The sequence below is a fragment of the Centruroides vittatus genome, unplaced genomic scaffold (genome assembly GCF_030686945.1).
Source record: "Centruroides vittatus isolate TY-2023 unplaced genomic scaffold, ASM3068694v2 contig_1012, whole genome shotgun sequence".
NCBI lineage: Eukaryota > Metazoa > Arthropoda > Arachnida > Scorpiones > Buthidae > Centruroides > Centruroides vittatus.
This window is the reverse complement of record NW_027120659.1, coordinates 39,769-56,716: the sequence shown is the minus strand read 5'-3', so window position 1 is coordinate 56,716 and position 16,948 is coordinate 39,769. Positions and strand designations below refer to the sequence as shown.

Here is a 16,948-nt window from a genome sequence, read left to right as displayed (position 1 = left end):
CCAACTATGTCTTTTCATTGTAATGTTACTGAAGATGAAAATTCTTTCCTCAAAAGTGCTAAAACACAGATACGAAAGATTATTTTTATGGCAGTATGGCCGATCCATCTCATCTAGAACAGTTTCAAAAATTTAATTAATGACTAGAAATTCATAAAAATATACATAAAAGAGACTAAAAATGTCTTCATTTTTCACCATGTCCAATCACCAGGAAGAGTTATCTTCCACTGCAGAGAAGACCTTTCTTTAGAGGCTGCTCCTCTGTAAAAAAAAATGCAAAACAGTCTAAAAGTTTGCAGGTGACAATCCCAGCAAAATTAAAAATATAATATTTCTTTTGTAAAAGTGGAAGATAGTTGTTCCTGGTGATTGGAAATGGCAAAAAGTGAAGACATTTTTAGTCTCTTTTACATATTTTTATTAAATTGTAAATTTGTCAGTCCTTTTTTTACAAAAGATTCATAAAAAAATAGTTCATTGTATTATCATTTGGTCTTCAACTATTGACACACTTATACTTTATCAAATATCTTAATAACTTTAATCATATTTGTTGTTTAATAAATTGAGTAATTTATCTTAGTATACTATCAATAGATTGGATATATCACATCTCAATCTTCCTTCTATACATTATAGGGTCCAATATTATGATCGTTTAATGTATTTTAAGTTTATTTAATGGTCTTTTACTTCGGGATTTTATTGTTGTCCATACACTTGTGGTTTATTTTGTTTCTGTTCTTCTAATTTTAGGTAAAATGTTTCATAGTATTATGAATATGCATAATTTTTGGACATTTTTTTACATTTAGATGAAAATGAAAGCAATGTATTTTTAATTAATTAATTTTGTTTTTGTTGTGACTTACCACCCCAAGTAATGAAATAAAAATGTAATCTTATGTCATCACAAAAATTTCACCTAAATATGGATAAAACAAAGTAAATATTAAAACTCCAGAAAAGAAAGTATATTTTTAATTAAGCAGATGATCTATTGACATTCGAGAAATAATATATAAAAACATTTTAAATTAATAAATAACATTCTCACTGTTATAATTTTTGTTTGAATTTTGGTAATGTTTTAATAGTCAAAAGAAGACAATTTTTTTCAAATATCATATCAAAACAATTCATGTAATCATAATTCTATTATTATTTATTTCTGCATTTCAATCAAATTATTTTATGAATTAGAACTGAGAATATAATTTGGTTATCAAGGCCAACTCAGGCATTGGTTTTTTGGGCCTTAGACCAAGGCCCTGTGCTCAGAGGGCACTGCACTTTCTGATAACAGAATTTTTTGTTTTCTTTGATTCTTTGTCGAGTTACATACTCGACAAAGAATCAAACTATATGTATTTATTTGTTGGTTTTATCTTAAAAACAAAAAACTAAAAATGTTGATTCATTTTCCCCTTTATCCACCTCTTTAGCAATAAATAAATGAAAGGAACATTTTTAGATTTTTTGCTTTGTGTTTTTCAAAGCTTGTTTTTTAAGCTAAAACCAACAAATAGTGTTAAATGCACCCCATTGTATTTTTTACATTTAATGTTTGTAAATTATGTTTATTAAAATGATATGATTTTTCAATAAAAAAATTATTTTTTGAAAAAATATTAGGGCCTGACTAATAACTTTTTCCTAAGGCCCTCACAAAACCTTCATCTGGCCCCGATAATTATCATAAAAGAATATCACCAATGTATCAATAATAAATCAGTTTTAATAGTACTAAAGAAAATTTCTTTAAAACTCATTCTACAAAATAATGCATTTCAAATGCTTATTAAGTTTATAAAAATTTTAATTAGACAGACCAATGGTTTTACTTTATGAATAAATAAGAAAATGATGAGAGAAATTTGAAATAAAAAACTAATTATTGTTATTATAGACAGAGTAAAATTAAACTGTGTTGTGAAAAATACTTTTAGTCCTTTATTGCATTGTTGTCATAATTTAAAGTAGAAAATTAACAAATATAACAACAACTTTTGGAATTTAAAAAGCATATTAAAATTTATAGAATAATATATTTAAATGTTATAAATAAAATGGCTTATTAACTTTTAATATTTGTAAATTTTATATTTTCTGTTTAAACATGTTAATTCTTCTCTACATGCTGTACTGCTAATATTATTTCATATTTTAACTAAATGTATATGTCACATTAATATGTGGATAATGATATATTCTTCATATCAAATGTTGTTAAGTGAAGTGAAAATTTATAATCTAAATTATTTCAATTAAACAAATACATAAAATTATTTCATTTATTTTTAGGATGGAATTAGTTTTGTACAGCTTGGTAAGTTTTCATTTTCATTAATTTATTTTTGTATTAAAACTAATGAATTGTTAAATTAAGCATTATTATTATTATAAAATTTTAAAAGTTTGATAACATTGAATATCGACTTATATAATTTTTCTTATATGAATTGATATTCAATGTTAGTAAACTTTTAAAATTTTCTGAGACAAACGGAAATGTGTAATTGCATCTTAATAATTACTAGAATCTTACATAAGAGTTTAACAACTTTAATCCTACATACAGTACTCTCTGGTTATAGTGAACCTCTAAGGACCAAACTATTTCATGAAATAGTTTGGTCCTTAGAGGTTCACTATATATATATTTAATCTGAAGAGTGACAGACAAAATAAAACACAGTACAGTATGTAAACACCACACATTGTATGTGCTTTATTTGAAAGAATAGTATATACAGTAAATGAAAACAGAAAAGTTTACAGTGCTGTACCTCTGTGAATATTGAATTAGTTTATTTGCTGTTGCTTACTACGTACTGTTTTAATGAATGTTTTTTTTATAGTGTGTGTCCTTTTTAAGAGTTTGTGTTTTTTCCACACTTGATTCCACATTACCCACAGATTCTAAAATTGTTAGGACAGTCCTAACACCTTCCAATGCCTCTTTTGCTGTTGGAACAATTTTTTCATTCTTGTTTACATTATCATCTGTGGTGATGCTACCTTTCACAGCCTCAATGATTACTTCATCTGCTCAGAATCCATGTTGACAAAATCTTCGACTTCAACAAAATTGTCATTAGCATTAATGTGCCATGGCATCTTCTTCAGCGGCACATCATCATCATCTTCATCGAATGAAACATTCTCTACCATATATCTTGTAATAAAGCCAGTGTGTTGGAAACATTTCTGTATTGTGATTGCTGACACACTCCTCCACATCTTACATCCTTGATACTAGCGTTAATGTAAGGGGCAACATAAGCTGTATTAACACTAAAATTACAGTAAAATGCTAATAATTGGAAGTAGGAACCTAAAATTTTCCCTTCCAATTCTGTTATTTTAGTCACAGCAATAAAACTTGTAGTTTCAGTTTTCAGGCTTACTGTAGACAAATTTTGTGCATATTTGTAATGTATGCAAATTGGGACTAATGATTTAAGTTCACTATAAGCAGAGAGCACTATATATTGCCATAATTTCCTGTAGATAACCGACACCAGTGTATACTTGCATTTTTGAACAAGCAGTCAAACACATGACACTTACCTTCTAATTCTGCATACCAGTATTTCCTTAAACATTTCATTTTTTTTTCAATTCTTTCATTATATTTCTTATAGCTGTTCATTGCACATGTAATTATAAAAGTAAAATGAAAAAAACAAATTATTTGAGGCAAAACTGTTAAAATACATTGTGTCAAAAATACAGAATGGCTACTTAAAATCAAAGATGACAGAACAAGGAAGGCCAGGTTACTGACAAGAGGATTCCATGTACCTTATGAAGAAGAAGGAGAATTTAGCTATCTGCTGGTCTGTAGGATGCCTACAATTAGAATTTTACTCTCCATGGCAGTACATCACGACTGAAAGCTACATAGATAGTCCCAACTGCCTTTCTAAATTGAAATCTAGAAAAAGATGTATACATCAATACACCAGAAGGGTTTAAATGTCAATGAAAAGACATTGAAATTGAATAGGGCACTGTATGGTTTGAGAAATGCACCAAAATATTGGAATGACAAGCTTAACAAAGTCATGGAAAAATTGGGTTTTTATAGGTCAAAGTATGACTTCTGTTTGTATGTAGGTAATGGTGCCTACTTGATTATTTTCATTGACAATGCAATCACAGGTAAAGATGCAGAGATTGACAAATTAATGAATGATCTGTACAAAGAGATATAGTGTATATGTATAGAATGTCCTTACATAGAACTACAATTCAACATCTCAAGAGACATCAAAATGAGAGAGTGTGTCAAGGAGTGTGAATTTTGTACTGCACACCTCTCAACTGCCAGGGGGTGCAAGATCTTCAGATCTTCCTGCACTTAGAAGGCTTGTGCTGTTCTGCTTTTCTTTCTGTATTTGTTCATTTATTAAACACAGTTTTCAGTTAAAGCAATGTATCATTATACATTCTTTCTTAACTTTTAACACACACTCCACACACACTGTTCACAACATTACATAACATGTACAGTACTTGCTTTCAAATCAAGAGAGCCCTTGGATTATCCGTAGGAAATCATGGTAGTAGTAGTAATAAAATTAATATATAATATTTGTAATTTTAATAATTCAACCTGTAAACTTTTACATATTGTTAAATTCTCCTAGAAGTTCTTTTGTATATTTAATAAAATAATTATAAATTTACATTTTTTAATCCAAATTCCTTATAAATTGTTTGTGATAAACTTGTTCCATGATAGGACCGAAAGGTGAACCTGGGGAAAGGGGACCAGCAGGACCACCAGGAGAAAGAGGACCTCCAGGTTATCCCGGACCTGTAGGAAGAAAGGTAATAATTAAAATAATCAAAGAGAAATTTTATAAAAAATATGTAGAAAGACTAAAATATCTTCATTTTCACCATGTCCAATCACCAGGAACAAGTCTTCCACTGCAGAGATGACCTTTCTTTAGAGGCTACGCCTCTGCACAAAACATACAAAACAGTCTAAATATTCTCCATTGACAAGTCAAATGGACGACAAGGTGAAAATGAAGAAATTTTCGTCTTTCTACATATTTTTTAAAAATAAATATTTAATGATGACCAGAAAATATTTAATAGCATAAAATAAACACAAATTAAACTGAAACTTTGATTATTGTGGTTAATGTTGCCAGCAAAAACACTGCAATAATTGAGAAGAAAAACTTATTGGCAACAATCTCCTATTTTCCATAATTTTCCAAAATTATGCTTAAAATTTTAAATATTACACTAGACATTTATTTAAGTATGTACTTTATCATCTCCTTCCTTTAATGTTTTAAAACTAAAAGCTGAATTTAATATTTCTGAAAATGTACAAGTTATTTTTCAGAAAAATGATGTAGGACACTCTGATCTGAAAATTTCAATTTCTTCTCTTGTTACATGACTTGATGACAGTGAACAGCATTTACTATTTCTCAGCATACTTTCAATGAACATTCAACATTATGATCATCATTATCCATTATGATGTTTTGCTTCAGAGATTAGAGGACACGAAACATTTCATCGAGTTCTTTTAAAGTGAATTCCTTTGTTACTGTCTTAATTTCATCTTCCAAAATGAATGCGAAGAAAAACAATTACCCAATGTTTCATATTTTGAGCTAAAAAAGGCCAACTAAAAACTTTCATTTGGCATAAAAACCAGGGTTAGTTCTGTATTCAAATCATTTTTAACGCAAAGGAATTCATTGTTCTTGTGTTATTTATGATACATATGAAGAAAAATGATTAGGATGATTTTTTGATTAATTGAAACAGAAATAAATTGCTTATCTGTTCTATAGTATTTTGGTTAAAAAAAGGAATGTTTATGAACTAATTGACGTATAAGATGTTTTAAGAAATAGCCAACCTGCTATAAATGAACATCAGAACTTCTGCTCCACAATTAAATCTGGCTTTATTCCTCCTGGAGTGGTTCGTTGATCATATAGTAAAATGGTTTAGTGAAGAAATCATTTTCTTTAATTTTAACAAACTACATATATAAGATGGAACTCATATGTTAGAAAAGACTGAAAATTTCTTACATTCACCAACTGCAAAGAGATTGAAGTTTTGTAAAATTTTGAAATAATAAAAGTAAGAATGTATAAAAAGAAACACAAAAAAATATTATTGTTAACTTTAGTTCAGTAAAATACAGTACAACATCTAATTATTTTTAATAATAAATTTTAAGGTCTAATATTAGAAAGAAAAGTGTACTAAAAATTGTAGAACAGGACATCAAATTTATTCTTACTTCAGTAGTAGGTTTAATATTGGACCAAATAGATAAATACTGAATTTTTAATCAGATCATTGAAGATTATTTTATATTTGCCAATGTTTATCCAAATTTTTGTGCATTTTCAAAATTATTTAAAGGCCTGGTGAAGGAGGTAACTGTCATTTTCATAAAATTTGAATTAGTGATATGGAAGAAGGGAGTAAATGCTTATTTATTCCATGGTAAATGATTCGAGAGGTTCCTCCATCCATTCTGCAGTTTAACGATGAAAGAAGGTGGTATGCAACACAGATGTAATATGCATAAAAAAACTGAACTTACATTTCACATCATTTTGCTAGTTACCTCCTTCTTTTAAGCCCTTCAATTATTTAATTATATATAACTAATTAATGATCTTTAACCAATAATATCTATTGCAGACTCAAGATTTTCTAAAATATAGTAATTGTTTACTTTAAACTCATAAGATTTTTATTGTTTCAAAATTTTAATAAAATAATTATAAAATTTCTTTTCATAGTGATAATACATTTCCATACTTATATATTTGTTAGGGTGAACCTGGAGAATCTACTGCAGGAATCAGTGGTGGTTTTATTCCAGTTCCTGGACCTCCTGGTCCACCAGGACCACCTGTAAGTAGAATAAATTAATAATATGCATAACATTGCACTGCTAATTACAAAAACTTATAATACAGAAATGAAGATTCACTTTTATAATATTAACTTAATCAATTAGATAATAACTTGTAAAAACAAGACTCATAAATTAACAATAATTTAACTTGCACAAACTAAAGTTATTGTAATAACTTACAAAACAGATTAATTAATTGATTCAAAAAAATGATATAAATCTTAATTGTTTAGTAGATCAATTATTTATCATCATCAATTTATAATTAAATTTTAGAGGTTACAAACATCTACAAAACATTTATTTACAATGTTATGTAAAAACCAGAAGCAATGATATATTGCTTAACAATATCTACCTTCAATCATAGTATGAAAAGATATTCAATTGTCTGATTGAACTGAAAGTTCTCGCACTTTTCAGAACATTCTAGAATGTTCCATGGTAGTATATAAACAGGTCGGGGTACGTGCTATAAGAAAATACCAAATCTAGTCCTCTCACTCTACTTTACCATGACCGACCAACATCCGCTAACCAAAAAGCAAGTTCGCCTGCTCCTCATTTATGACTATTGTTCCAACAAAAAAGCAGCCAATTCTATCACTGACATCAATGCTGCGTTAGGCCCGAACACTGTTGCCAGAAGAACTGCATATGATTATTACAAATGCTCCAAAACTGGAGATCCCTAACCCAAGAAGATAGTGCTCTCTGTCTTCTGGGATTCTAAAGGAATCATCGTGTTCGAGTTGCTGTTGCAAAATACAACCATCAATGCAACTTTCTACTGCGAACAACTCGACATCTGCAGAGACCCGCCCAGAACACCATCCTGCTGCATGACAATGCACAGCCACATATGGCTAGGCAGACCCTCTAGAAGCTACTGGACCTGAACGGGGAGGTCTTGCTCCACCTGCCATATAGCCCTGACATTGCACCTTCCAATTACCATCTGTTCACCGTGCTCGACCTTCACCTGGCTGGCAAGGAGTTCAACAATGAAGCCGACTTGAAGGCCAGCCTGACCAACTTCTTCGAGTTGCAGCCACCAGAGTCTTATCGAGATGGCATCCATTCCTTGCATAAGCATTGTCAAAAAGTGGTCAACAACAATGGTGATTACTTTTGGTACAATCGAAACCGTGTTGTTATTTATATTTGGTATACTGGCACAATGAAGTGGCATTAACTAACTAAATAAAGATGGAAAACTCGCCTAGTGTTGATTAAGAAAACGCCACTTCATTGTGCCAGTATACCAAATGGTGATTACATTGATGATTGAAGTCAATTCTGTACATAAAATTTTCTTGGCTAAATAAAATGCATCCAAAAGTGCAAGAACTTTCGTTCAATCAGATAGATTATTGCTAGAAAAATGATTAATATATTTAGCATCAATTTACTATAAATTATGTTGATAAAATACACATTGCATAAGTAGTCATCACAAATATTTTTGTTAAGGAACAGTGAAATTTTCTAGAAGACCACTAGTTATATGAGGATTGTTGAAAAAGTAAAGTTAATGAAAAGTAGTAAAATAAACTCTCTCAACTAAATATTAATAATAATGAAAAGGAAATAAAGCTATCTGAGCTGTGTATTTTGCATCAATTTTTCTTGATACAAAACAATTATTTCAAAGAGTAAAATTGAATAACATATAACATTGGGGTTTCAAAATGACCACATACACATTTAAAATGAATAATTCATAATTCTTAGGGTAAATATACTCCTAATTTGTTGAAGAGTGAATCATTGTGGAAATGATTTTATATAAAGAGAGTTGGAGTGTAACAAATAAAATAAAAATTGTGAAGTCATTTTGATCAATTTGGAACCTCAGAAAGTTAAGATTATATGTTTTAGTTACAGCTAATATTCAAATAAAATTTACTGAAGCTACAAAATTGTCGTCTTGTTCTGCTGTTACAAACACCAGTGACTTCCAAAAGCTAATTTCAGTTACAGAGACAAGATTTGGTTTTAATGAACTTTATTGTGAATTATATTAGTGGCATAATCTCCAGAGGACATTTTTATCCATTTTGCATTGTATTGTGGAGGCACAGCCTCAAATAAAAGGTTATCTTTGTAACTGAAATTTGTTTTTGGAAGTCAATGTGTTTGTTTGTAATGACAGAAGAAGACAGTTTTGTAGCTACAGTAAATTTTATTTATATATTTTAATGTAAATACCATCACCCATGATTTTATTTTAATTAGCTGTAATCCTTCTCATATCAAAAATGAAATTCATCATTTTGAGCTAGACCATAGAATCATAAATAAATTCATTTGCATTCAAGAAAATTATTAGCCATTAAAATTTATAATAAGTTTTGAGTTTCATCGCTTAACTGTTCAAAATTTTTCGTGTGTTATTATAGAAAAAATTTAAATTCATTCTATTTCAGAATACGCATTCCACCAGTTAAAAAGTAGTTCAAGCTGAGCTACAGATGTACAGACAAATAATATGGATCTAATAATAATATACATATTTCATAGGGTCTACCAGGAGATGTTTATTCACAATCAGGTAATTTTGTAAGAGGTCCTCCAGGGCCCCCCGGCCCTCCTGGTCCTCCAGGAACACCAGGCCAGTCAGAAGAATCTAAAACTACTGTTGTACCAGGTGTAAGTTTGATATATTATTATTATTATTTTTTACTTAATAAAAGATTGTTATAGAATAGATTTCCACAGGCTGTCACATTTAGAAATATGGAGGGATTATTGAGGTTATCAGAAATAAGTCCTTTGGGTACTTTAGCATTTGTACTAAATGAAGAAACACTACTTGTTCGAGTCAGTGGAGGATGGCAGTATGTACCTGTAAGTATCTTCATTTTTTCTTTAAATATAAAATGAACTTCATATTGTGATACTTTAATTAATAATGGACCAGGAAGATATTCAAATCAATTATTACTTAAAATAGACATTTGACTTCTAATAAAAGTTAAATAATGAATTATTCTTTTAGTAATTTTCTTTTCAGTATAATTTTGAATTAAAGTTTTTCATTTCATTAGTTTTAATTCAAAACCAATAGAAAAACATGCTTTCCTTTTTATCAAGACTTCAATTTAAATGACTTTTTATACATGTAGAAAGATATATGAAAAGTTCAGATAAAAAAGTCATATACTACATTCTGCATTACAGTCAATATGATATTTATAGATATTAAAAATAACTATCATGCTCAAACATGTTCTGATTTGTAAAATCCTACATAATTACATTGTCCAGTATATTAATATGTTTTCAGGTCATCAAGCTTATCATGAAAATGACCCCCAATTGAATGTATGAATACACTTAAAACACACACATTTTGCAACTTAGGTGTAACCTCATTCACAGTGGTATATGGATTACACACTGCCATGCTCCTGATGTGTCAATTTGTGTACTCTGAAACTTGTCTTCACGTCCACTTTCTTGCTGGCATGTTTCTGGGTGTTCTTAAATTTACTGCAACATGTAGCATTGTAGTGCTGACATTCTGGTCCAAATCTCCCGTGTGACAGAGTATGCAGTTTTTACTTTCCCGACTTGTTATATATATGACTTGGAAAAGTATTGGAATTGCGTCAACTTTGACCCTCCATGTTTTGAGACCCCCTGAACCCAAAAAATTCAAAAAACTGGAAAAAATGTTCATAGTTGTGTGTGAATTGGCATCTATTCTGTTTAATATCTCAGGATGAGGTAATGATTAAGAAACAAAATTTGGCATGGTAATTTATGTATAAGGGGCATTGAGGCTATTAAAATTTTGGTAGTTAAGATTGAGGAAATGGGGATCATATGTCATATCTCAAACGAGATTGGACTTAATGACAAATTTACTTATTATAATTTACAACTTTTTATAGAACTCATCTCTACCTTCAAAATTAAGCTTTTTACCATTTTATAATAATTAAAAATAAGAAGTTTTATTAATAAAATCTCATAACAGATGGTGTATGTGGCACCATTATTATGAGTGCCACATACAGATGAGTTGCACAACTTTCCTGGCAAACAAATTTAAAATTTGTTTGCTGGGGAAAGTTATGCAACTCATTGCCAGATTTTTTGCAGACACTCTTCTGACTTTTGCTTTCAAGGCAGTAGTGTGCTTTATGCCCCTTCAAGTGCTGTCTACATCACTGATCACTGTAGATTTTAATCATTTATATATCTCAGGTGCCCTTATCTTCTTATTAATTCTGTAACTCTGCACATTTTCTTTCATAGCATTGCAAATTGCCATTGAGGATTTTTTTAAACAGCATTATTTCCAATATTTCAGAATCAGAAAATGCTTTGATACAAATCAAAACAGACAACAATATTAGAGGATTAAAAAGAACTACTACTAATAAATGACTCGTATTGTGACTTTGGTATTAATATTTCAAGTATTGCATTAAAAAAGTACAAAAATGTTTATGAATTTTTAACATTCCAAAGAATAGATGCAGTGTTAAGTTCAAATAACTTCAGAAAAAAATTTCAATTTAGACAGATTTTTAACTATAAATAATATATTTCAACCTTACTTTAGAGATAGTTTTAGAAAATTAGAAGTCAAAATATACATCGTGTATCAAAACAAATTGAGACTGTTTTTTCCCTCTTAACTTATTCTCCATGGAACTTATTGCACTTCCACTATTGTTTCTGTCAGCCCTTGAAGTCGTGTAGTAGCACATCCTTTAAAATATTCTTTTGAAAGCTCTTCATTTCTTTCCAAAAGAAAGGGAGTTGCTTATTATTAACAAAAATATTGATATTCAATATTGATACACCAAAATATAGAATATTTTATCAAATATAAAGTATGGATATTGTAAATGTTTATAAGTTTAGGTTTGATGTGTATGTTATTGGCAAAACTACTCATATTGGAGCTAGTGTCCCAAATTTCTCCTGAAATGGATATTTTTTATGTATTCTATTGCAATATGAATGACAGGAGTTTGAAGTAAAGGGAATTTCTTGTAATTGTATATGAAAAGAAAGTAAGGAAGATTCAAGATGGGCCATAGCAGATTCTTAAAATTTTAACTCACCAGTGATTGTGAAGTTTGTTCTTGGTCTCCTTTCCAATGATATCTAAGATTCTACCTTCCTTTTTCCACTTCATCTTAGATCAAAATTTACTCCATTCTCAACCTTCCTTGTAGAATTATCCTATGCTTGCTATGCTATGCTCACTCCTCCAAGTAAAAACACAAAGATCTCTAGTTTGCTGGTTAAGACTTACATATTGTCAGGGTAGCTTCTTCCCAGTGTTGTTAATTTGTCCTGCAGCCCAGAAAGAGAGAAAATTCTAGAAATGAGAAAAAAAATTTTTGGTAGTAGAATATTATTGTCACAACAGCAAAAGAAAATTACCATACTCACATTTTTAATTAGACAAAATAATATATAGGAGTTTAATTTTGTTTATGAAGAATGTGGTATAAAACATGTATTTAATCTTCTAGAACAGGCTATAAATATTATTTGGAACAAAACTGAATCTTATGTTAAAATAAAGAGCATGACAATTTAACAATATTTTTACAAATGTTTTTAAAACTTCTATAAGACAAATTTCTAAACCCATGGAATAGTTTATATTTTTTATGGATTGTAAAATTCTATTTTAAAAATGATTGCCAAAAACAGAAGTCAGTAATTCAGAATACTTGTGTGTTTCACTTCTAGTTGACCTAGCCAGTACAGGACCATCCAAAAATTATGTATTGCAAATATGAGTCGACGGGTAGGTATGCAGAAATTATCACGACGAGTTACAAGCAGGTTGGGGTATTTACAAAAATGTTAAGTAATCCTAAGGTCTCAACAGAACAATTCATTTTTATTTCCGAAGTGTTGCATAGCAAATCATATTGTTTATATCACTGCTTTATATGTTACATATGTAATCAATAAAGTAACGTAACGTTTGGTATCCTGTGCCACATACTATTCCTTAGTACAGGATGTGTGTTACATAATTTTGGGGGTAGATATCACAACAGCATTATGGAGAATTACAAGGAGGGTGGGATAAAAAGTATAAAAATAGCATTATGTAATTTTTGGACAATCCCTATTTACAAATTAATGTAAGAATGTCAACAGTCATTTTAAATATTTATAATACATTAGCAAGTTGTTAAATAATTCAGAATTTGTACTTGCATAATAAAAGTACCATAAGGAAATCACAGATATTAAAGAATACGTAAAGGTTGAAATTTTTGAAACAGTTTGATGATTTAAATCCATATAAAGCATTGACTATATTCTTAATATAGTTTTAGTGTTATACTCTTGCCAAGTAATAGTAGTAGTAAAAATAAATTTTCACTGCGTACGGCATTATTAATAGTTTTCTTTTCGAGCGCTCTCGACGAATATATTTTCGTCATCTTCGGGAGAAATAGAAACTTTTAAATCGAACGTATACGTTCAAAACGGGAAAGGAACACATATAATTTACTAAGACTATATTCGTACTATTATAACTTAATTACATACTTATTTTTTATGTTTATTAGTTCTAATTTTTCTTTGTTACCAACGAATACATCATCATAAAAAGATGCCATAACATCATAGCAATTCAATAATTATTAAATTATTTTATAGTTGGGATCCTTAGTTCCATTACCTTCAATAACAACAACGGTAAGTCTTCATTTTCTGATTTTTATAGAATATATAATAAATAATTCTTAATATTTACTAAGTGTTGAAAATATATTTAGCCAAGTACAACAACATTTGGGCCATTAAGTCCAGCAGTAGGAAGTTTGAAATTAGAAAAAGCACCCAGGGTAAGATATCTGTTTATAATATTTGGATATAAATGTGTTAATTGTATTTTAATGTTAGAATATAATCTTTATATTTATTTATTTTTTTAATGCATAGATAAGGAGAAAGGTATGTGCTTTATTACACCCGAAAAAATTTTTTATTTAAATTTGACAGAATAAAAGAACATTACTATATAATTTATTCATATAATTTATAAAATGAAACTTCTATAAGTATGAACTACTACTTTAAAAGCTTTGAAAATCATTAAATATATTTCATTTTTAATGTTTTTATTGTCTAAATATGTAAAATTGCATATAGAATTTTAACATTTACTATTCTCTCTATTTTTGCATTTGGAAATTCTGATTACGAGACGATAATGAACTTATACAGAATGATGTGTAAAACCCAAGCACAGTAGATATAATTAGAATTATTTGCTTTTATAAATTCTTACTTGTTTGGATCTTTTCCCAATAGATTCTACTAGTATTATGTTAACTCTTATGACAATTAGCAAAAATTTAAGCCATAGGCAATTTATATTATCACTTGGGTAAATGAAAAAAAAATATATATATATTTTCTCCAAATGTGGGTTGACAGAAAGTTTTTGCATTTTTTAAAATAAGATTTATAAAATCATATTGTTGACTGAATAATATATGAAAATTGGAAGGTGTTCATCCATCTTGTTCGTGACTTAAAACAATTAAATTGGGAAATTTTAGATATTTCTTATCGCACTATCCTGGTGAAAGAGGGCTCATTTCCAGTTGACCAGATATAAAGCCAGTTCAAACTTTGTGAGAATGGAAAATGGCAATTGATAGCTTAGTGCGCAACACTTCGTGCATTGCTACCGAACTTCTGTTTTCTTTTGTTTACGGAGAAAAGTCGACAGAAGTTCTATTTTCCTCTCTGTCGGTAGTCCGCAATCTTTTGTCCTTTGACACGAAACTGATAAAATTGAAATGATCATAATTAGAGCAGAATTATTTCTGATGAATTCTAATTTATTGTAATTTATCATCTGAACTTTTGTTCCGTATTACCCTCGAGTGTAGTCCATTATTTTAAAATTAAATTATACTTAAGAAACACAAAAACATTTGTCTGACACTGGAGGTAGATATTAATAAAGTGAATTTCTTTATTGTATTAATTAAATATTCAAAGTTTTACAGTTCTACACTGTGAAACAAATTGGTACAATAACTAAAATACTGTTTTACATAATATCCCAACATTTGTATTTTTTTAAATCAATACTTATGTAATGTTTCAATTATTTTTGTCTGTATGAAACATTTGGAGGACTAGTAAAGCAGTCATTTTTTGTTTGGTTAATAAACAAAGACATTTATATAAAATAGGATTTACTATTTATACAGATGTAGAATATTTCCTATTTTAACAATTCTGTCTAGAAAAGTCTTACAAAATTAGCAGAGATCTATATACACTATTCCATTTCACTCAATATGCACAAGAATATCTAAAAGTATTTTAATTTAAAAAATCAATTAATCATATTTATAAATAATACAGTTGAAATTTCGTGCTATAGTAATAAAAAGGCTCAAAATGACATTTTTATATTATAATAGTTACGCATGGCGGCATTAAATCAGCCGTATTCGGGAGACATGCACGGAGTCAGAGGAGCCGATTACGAATGTTACCGACAGTCTCGTCGTGCAAATCTCAGAGGTACATTCCGGGCCTTCCTCACGTCCAGAGTACAAAATTTAGAAAGTATAGTCAGGTTTAGAGATGCAAATCTCCCTGTTGTAAATATCAAGGTATGTTAAAACTTATTCTAAAATAGATAACATTTGTCTATATTCAGTTTTAAATTTGGTTTTTTAAATTTTAAAAAAAATTATTTATAGGGAGAAGTTATTTTTAATTCGTGGAAGGATCTCTTCACGGGAGAAGGTGGAAGTTTTCCTCATCCGCCCCGTATTTATTCTTTTGATGGCAGAAATATCCTTTCGGATAATACTTGGTACCTATTCAATACGTATTACTAATTTTGATATTGTTAATTTTATTATAACTAAATATTTTCTTTATTCGAAAGGCCCCAGAAATTAGTGTGGCACGGTGCGGACAGACACGGCGTCAGAGTAATGGAATCCTACTGCGACGCGTGGAATTCGGGCAGTCTGGGGAAAGTCGGACTGGCCAGTTCGCTACTGAGGAACAAACTACTCGACCAAGAAAAATATTCATGCAATAATTCGTTCGTCGTTCTGTGTATAGAAGTCACCAGTCAAGACGATTTTAAAAGAAAGAAACGCCAAGTCGACGACGTCGAACTCACTCCCAAGGAATACCAAGATCTCTTGAAAGAAATCGAAGAAAGCAATAAGAGAAATCCGTAACAAATAATCTCGAGGTAGGACTTCGAACGACTTTTTTTATGTTGTTTCTCATCGAAGAGCAATAACGAGAATGCATTATTTGATTCAAGACTTAGTCAAAGTGAGTTCTTGCTTCGGAAATTGTCCACACTTTAACAAACGAATTGTATAGTATATCTCCCACCAGTCTGTTGGGATTTTACAAGATAGTTTGAACTCTCAAACAAAGAAAAGGGGAACATCACTTTGACTTTTTTTCACCATTTTCTATGCATTTTTCTTGAGCGACAAATGTTGCCGTGCCAATTAACTGACTTAGCCTTCCCTCCAGTGTGTGTATATTGTTAAGTGCCAAGTATGAACTACTGTATAGTCTAGTCTTTCCGGAACTATGTTGACTGTTATTGAAGCAATAGATGTCATATTTGTAGATGCAGATATCTGAAAATCAAATATGCTGGAGAATTCTCTCTAAAATGTGGAGAATGGGGTGCATATGTCACAGTGTAAATTATTATGTGAATATTTAATAAATTTCATGAAATTTGTGAAATATTCTCTTGGTTTGTAAATTTTATTTTAAAAAATTGACTGTGTATAAGTAATTTTTTGATAAATGTAATACAAAAAAGTGGTTACGATTGATTCGTAAATTCATTTGTTTTTCTGATATTTTCGAAATATAATACGCTTAATATTTATTAAACAATTTTGTCACATTACTAGAACAAAAAAATAGAAATTAATATAAATGTTCTAGCAATAAGATTCTAAATTTTTCAACTCGTTAACAACATATTTTTGACTTTTTTACATTTACTAT

At 29.5% G+C, this 16,948-nt stretch overlaps 1 protein-coding gene across 4 annotated transcripts in view; it reads left to right on the top strand.

Annotated features, from left to right (window-relative positions):
* Mp (Multiplexin) overlaps positions 1-16,680 on the top strand; it is a 169,777-nt gene extending 153,097 nt beyond the window's left edge. For all 4 annotated transcript variants that reach the window (XM_067280310.1, XM_067280247.1, XM_067280176.1 and 1 more), the window contains 10 exons: positions 2,308-2,332; positions 4,754-4,842; positions 6,841-6,921; positions 9,449-9,577; positions 9,647-9,775; positions 13,580-13,618; positions 13,699-13,767; positions 15,367-15,561; positions 15,652-15,767; positions 15,843-16,680. In XM_067280310.1, coding sequence (XP_067136411.1) covers positions 2,308-2,332; positions 4,754-4,842; positions 6,841-6,921; positions 9,449-9,577; positions 9,647-9,775; positions 13,580-13,618; positions 13,699-13,767; positions 15,367-15,561; positions 15,652-15,767; positions 15,843-16,146 — 1,176 coding nt within the window. In that variant the 3' untranslated portion in view covers positions 16,147-16,680. The remainder of the gene's footprint in view (positions 1-2,307; positions 2,333-4,753; positions 4,843-6,840; positions 6,922-9,448; positions 9,578-9,646; positions 9,776-13,579; positions 13,619-13,698; positions 13,768-15,366; positions 15,562-15,651; positions 15,768-15,842) is intronic.
* Positions 16,681-16,948: the final 268 nt, after the last annotated feature.